At 39.6% G+C, this 6242-nt stretch overlaps 1 protein-coding gene across 1 annotated transcript; it reads left to right on the plus strand.

Annotated features, from left to right (window-relative positions):
• Positions 1 to 508: 508 nt before the first annotated feature.
• On the plus strand, positions 509 to 2044 carry LOC117574738 (uncharacterized). Its single transcript, XM_034258673.2, has 2 exons — positions 509 to 607; positions 667 to 2044. Exons 1-2 carry the CDS (start codon positions 601 to 603, stop codon positions 1941 to 1943), a joined length of 1284 nt encoding a protein of 427 aa, XP_034114564.2. The 5' UTR covers positions 509 to 600; the 3' UTR covers positions 1944 to 2044.
• The last annotated feature ends 4198 nt before the right edge of the window (positions 2045 to 6242 follow it).

Raw genomic sequence — 6242 nt, forward strand, 5'->3', positions numbered from 1 at the left:
TTTTTTCTGAGAAAAAAATGACACCACTGGTCGTAATGGGTCAAGCTTGGATAAATCGATAGACCGTACAAATTAGAATATTCCATGCCATCGATGAATATCTCTAAACAGCTTTTGAAGTTGATTTTGGACGATAACGTACATACAATCATAGGCAATGACCATAAATGAAAAATCAAAAGAAGTTCAAATCAGCTGGTGATATAATATAAAACTTTTTTAAGTTAGGTAAGGTAAGGTAAAATAGCATTCTACGAAACTTTGATAAATCGTAAGATACAAATTAGCATTTTTTTCCATGCCCTTGAAAAATACAGTTATTAGCAGGGAGCATTTGTTCATCAGTTTTCTCATTTATTAACACTCAAAAGAAAAAGTCTCAGCCGCCGATATTATACAAATTTCTTCGCTACCCTTAACTATCAAAATATCGATTAGCGAAACCGTAACGTGTCGAACTTAAAAAAAAAAAAAAAATAAATCGATAGGCGATAAAAATGATATTGCCCTCACTTGGAAAATACGCATGTCTGATTTGCGAAGCTTACCTTAAAGTTTAAAGATTTTATAGACTTCATAACAGGAACTGATTGTTTAATAATGTCGGGTATGTTAATTATCATTGGCAGTAACACATGAATTTATTTACAAGAAAACATCAAATAGGAAAAGAAGCGCAGCAAACTTTTAAATCGTCAACAGAGACTGCACCGACTCCCAAGCAGATCTGGACGACATTGCGTTTCTGCTTGAGATACGCGAATGACGAGGCCAATATCTTCACTCGGCTACTGAAAATATTAGAGGCAGCCGATATAGTCACAATCCTGTCTAAGATGCCCGAGAGTGAGCTTAGGAGGCTGGTGTTGATGATTGCTAAGCGATTGCCAAAAATTCGACTGCATTTGAGCGACGTTGTCAAGTTTAAGTCCCTATGTGAGGAGAGGGACGTGCCCACATTGCCGCTGATCCGGACCTGCGACTTGGCACCACCAAAGTCAGCGCCGAATGACGGCGACTTATCTGGGCAATTCTTGTTTCTAGGTGCGCTGCTGCCTCACTTGGAAGTATTGAATATTCGGGCAGCCATTTCGATTCCTTTTCCCAACAACTTGCAGCACTTGCACACCTTGTTCGTCCATCAAAGTATATACGACAATATGTTCAAGGACATCTGCGAGAAATGTCCTCTGCTCCAGCAGTTGTACCTGCGAAACGAGACACATCCGGAGGTGGCATTGGACATGGCTTGCGTTGTGAAGCTGGAGCAGCTACGTCGCCTACAGCTGCCGATTATGGTGAAGACACCTGCGGCCATTGGTCAACTGCAACACTTGACGCATCTAACGCTGCACCACCAACAGCTCTGGCCTGATGTGGACTGGATGCTCATTGTGAGGGAAATAATATATGCCAAGCGCTACGAGTTGCGGCGCATGAGTTGCGATGGAACTTGGCTACCCAGACCATTGGATCTATCATTGCTCCAGCTGCACAAGTGTTGGGCACTGAAGGAGCTTTTGCTGAGCAACTGCAAACTGGCAGCTCCCAGTGATCGACACCTCCTGCCCCTTTGTTGTGAACGCTTCTGCTTGCGGGATTGTACTCTCAATAGACTTCACGTTTACTTGAGAGGCAGTTACCAACTGCGTTCACTCGAGTTGTTCAAATGCCAGCTGGTTCCCAATGATGGTACATTATTCATGGCACTGCTGAATCAACGAAAGCGGATGCCAGTTCTGCATCCACTTCAGCTGAGCTTCAGTGGGTCGTCTTCATTGCGTTTAGAACTTATCAGATGGAACAAGGAAAAATCTCAGTTTTGGGACGAATGGTTGCAAGTTCAGGAAGTTGATGAAAATGAGATGATTGCGAAACCACAAGTGGCTACGATCAACATGACTTTTGGAAAGCCACTTATTTATCCAACTGATCTTGATTAACTAAAATACTAATTCACAGAGCCAAAAACTTTTATTTTTTTATGTATTGTTTTTTCTTTTCATATTAAACAGAACTGCTATTTTTGTAATCTTAAGGTTGTCGATTAATCATATGAATCAATGAAAATGAAGTTTGTGATACTGTTAATATGTTAACTGCATAGTAGGTATTTCAAACACACTGAAAATATAACTGGAGTAATTAGACGCTTAAGCGCTGGATTTAAGAGCACTTCAATACTCCAAATATTATATTTTAATTTTTTCTTTATAGACTACTTTTATCACATTTGCCTTGTGTATATGAAATTGATTTGTGTTTTAATGGAGTAGCTCTTAAAATTGTTGAACTCAAAGTGTATATACGCGGACGAGGTAAATGAAAAGGTTTTTAAAAATTGTTGGGAGAAGTAATGCTGTTGAATTTAAAGTGTGACTACTCCGTTGTTTTACACACAACCAATTTATTTACAAAAAATAAACAAACAAATGTAATTTTCATAATCATTGATTGTGATTTGTAACGCCATTGCCAAAATATCAATGAGCGCAAATTGGTTTGCTGTTTAGTTGTCCAGCGCTGGGCGTGAAACAACATCCCTATCTAACTTGGCCCTACTCTTAAGCACACACACACTAAAGGACCCATACTCACAGGACACACCCCCTTGAGCCAAATAAGACAATCGAAATTCGATAATATTCAACAAAAGGGAGCGACAAGCCGAGCTGGAGGCAATGATTGGGTCAACAATGATGTCTGTCGTCAAAAAAGGAGCGGAAATCCGTCCAAATAAACTGCACAAAGCTTGAGAGCTTTGAAATCCGATGACAGACTACAAAAATACGGCTATACCAAAAAGAGACCAACAAAAGCAAAAAAAGAAAAAAATAAGAGAAAAATGGCAAAATGAAAATAAAAAACAATGAAAATGCCCCGAATGCATGCTAAATAGAGGATTTAGGTAAATGGATTTCTGGGCATTTTCGCATTTGCCAGGGAAATTGAATATAAATTGCGAATTCGTAGTCTCTATCTCTCTGTGTGTGTGTGACCCTTTTGTCTTCTGTGATGAGTATGTGTGCATGTGTTAGTTTAATAGCAGCGACCAATGTTAATAGGCAAAGTTTGGGTAAAGATTTCATTTTATTATGTGGAAATTTATTAAAGCCCTTAGGCTAGAACCAAGGATTTTAATCGTTTTGCGTTTTTCTGTCATGGTTGCTGTTGTGGTTGTTGTTGTTGTTATTGCTTCTGCTTTTGCTGTGTTGGCATCATTTCCTTGCATCCTTGTACCCTGGAAATGGAATAATTGTATATTCTTGTTACTTACTTGTGCAGCTCTAGCCTCCATTTTTGTATTCTTGTAACATTTCTGACGTGTCTGGCTCTCCGGCTGCGGGTCCAGCTGCTGATGATGGCGATGATTTTGTTGGCTTTTCTCAAATGCTTTAAGTAAGTTTAATGGCTTCCTAAGCTCTTGCAGAAAGGCTGCAGAGTGAGGAAACAACGGAAGCTACTTGCAACTGTCAAGTAAAAGTGTGTAAGCATAGTTACGCAGAAATCACGAATAGTTTCTCTAAAAATTTAAGCTTTCTATGCAAATACTTTAAAATGTAAATGCTTAGTGAAATATTTCGAATTTATTTTGTGGAAATCATTCAACTAAATAGTTTATTTTAAGAACAAAAATATCACAAGAACCGAATATAAAATTTTTCAGTAGAGTAGTTTTTATACTTTCGATGGTGATTCAAATTTTTCGAAAAATGTCGTTCAGCATATCGTTTAAGCTATTCCATATTGATTTCAAGCTAGTATCAGCTTTTGTTGTCCTCACCATTCATTTGCAACTGTGGGCAATACTCATCCTTAGGGGTATCACAATAGCAAAATAGTTTGAAAGTTGATTGTAGTGTTTGCTCACTCTGTGCCGCTGTGATGATAGCTACACTTACTGTGCAGCAAACGTTATAAGGCAGTGAAAGGGAGGAGGAAAGGCAGAGATAGAGAAAGAGAGATATTGAAGGAGAGTAAGAGTTGACACAGTTGAGAGTTTAGCAAGAACAATTTCAGATATTTTTCTTTTACTCACTTTACTTTTACGCTATGTTTAGTTGTTTTAGCTTCCGTTTTTGCTACTGGCTCTTCCTAGTTTCATTTCTCATTGCCTTTTTTATATGCGCTTTTGTAGTTTACTCGCTGTCGCTTTGGGTGTCTTCGCGACAGTTCCACGACCATGACAAACAACAAGGACAACAACATCTATGACCACGACCACGGCCACGCCCGTTAGCGTAGCGTTCCGCAGCTGCAGCTGCAGCTGGGCAACAATGTTGGTGACAGTTACCATTGGGAATTAGCGCGGTCTGTAATAAGGATCGTCATCGCCCCCATAATCATTGGCCTGTGTAAACCTGCACTTAGCGTGGTCATTTCGCTTGCAGTGCCTGGTCTAAAGGAACTGAACAGCTCTAAACTGAACGGGACTGGACTGGACCCGGGTCGAGATACGCCTGCATGCCATTTGCTGCAGTATACTTGTGGCATAGCCATGCTGACGTATTCTGCCACTAACTGGAGTACTTGGGCGCAAATGGTTGCGCGCTTTGTGCGGCTTCCGCCTCGTCAGCTAATACCCAAATGGATGTTTAGCGTAAGTCGTCGTCATTGTCGCCGCTGTACCATTGTTTTGGGCATCCGAGCCGCGTTGCTGTATTGTCATTTCCTCGCATCCTTTTTCCTTTAGCCGGCTTTGTGGGCCCAGATCCGGCTTCAGGTCTTTGCCCGTGTCTGCGTCTGTGTCCGTGTCTGCGTCTATGTCTGTATCTCAGTCCGGCAACACAATTACGTTACTTGTTATTGTTGACGTACTTCAAACTGTTGTCACTGACGGAACGTGGAGTTGGAGTCAAAGTCGGATACTGAACCAAAGTGGGAGTTGTTGCTTATTTCTGCTTAAAACTTAATGACACTTTCAGTTAATTATCGCGGTGGATTTGCAAAATTAAGCGATTTGGGTATGCTCGGTAATTACGAGGGATTATGTGGCCACCTTTTTTCCTTCTTCCCTTCTTCTCGTTTCTCCCTTTGTTTTTGGAAGTCCGAAACGATTGGCTGGCTGGTTGTGGTTAACAAATCAGATTTGTGAATTATACAAAGTCCGTGAACTTGGGGAGGATTTAAAAATTGATTTAATCCTTATCAAATTGTTTGTTTTCCTTTGAATTTGCAAATCTTGTTAATAAATTTCTCCTAATTGTGCAGACATTTTATTTACTTAGGGGGAATAAACGAAATTAAAAAATCTCCATTTTACTTAAAAGTGTAAATAATTAGATGAGTTGTATTTTAAGGCACTATAATTTGCAAGTGGAATAATCAGTTGACTTTTATTAATATCGCACATTGATGCGGCTCCATTAGCCGTCCCTCTCTTACACACAACCGCCTTTGGAATGTTGCGGCGGAAGATTCTACTTAACGGAAATTTTCAATGATGCCTAGTCTAAATAGGGTGTTTCAAGTTAAATTCTGGAACGTCATCGATTCGTTAAAAGTAAAATCAATGTTCACATGAAAAAAAAATCGATAGTAGAGATTAACTTTCGTGTCTCAGAATTGAAATATAAAATCTAATAAAACAAATGCCATCTTTTGCGCTGTAATTTATATAATGTTAATATTAAAAGGTAAACTACAACAAGATGTGACATTTATCTATTTTAAAATCGGTTAAAAATAACATAATTTATATATACACATGTTACAAGTATGTATGTTTAACATTAAGTTGCGGATGTTATCTCAGGCTGCCGTTGAAAGTACAGCCATAAAATGCAATTTAATTTCAAGTTTGCACATTAGACTTCAATTAATTTGCAATTTTGTAACATGCCGTAAAGTTGGCGTGTGAAGGAAACATTTTTGTATTAATATTAATGCATCTTCTTTGACCCGGTGCCTTTAACGTTTTACTTTTAGGTAAGAGGTGTCTGGATTGAGGCTGCGCCTGATAGTGCAACTCTGACTGCGAGTGAGACTGAGACTGAGACTAACGTGAGCAAATAATTTGTGCGTTGAGTTAAGCGAAAAGCCCAAACGCAACCACATAGAAAGTTTTTAGACAACAGTTTTCAAAGTTTTACAAGTGCTGCAGGAAAAACAGCAAACGAAAACGCAGTGAGGCAATAGTGCGGGGCAGCAAGAGGTAGAGCAGCAGCAACGCCAAATGGCAACGCTACTCGTGGCAACGCCGACGGAGCTGAGGTGCGGCTGCAACAGCGCCATCTTGTATT

This window comes from Drosophila albomicans, chromosome 2R (genome assembly GCF_009650485.2).
Source record: "Drosophila albomicans strain 15112-1751.03 chromosome 2R, ASM965048v2, whole genome shotgun sequence".
NCBI lineage: Eukaryota > Metazoa > Arthropoda > Insecta > Diptera > Drosophilidae > Drosophila > Drosophila albomicans.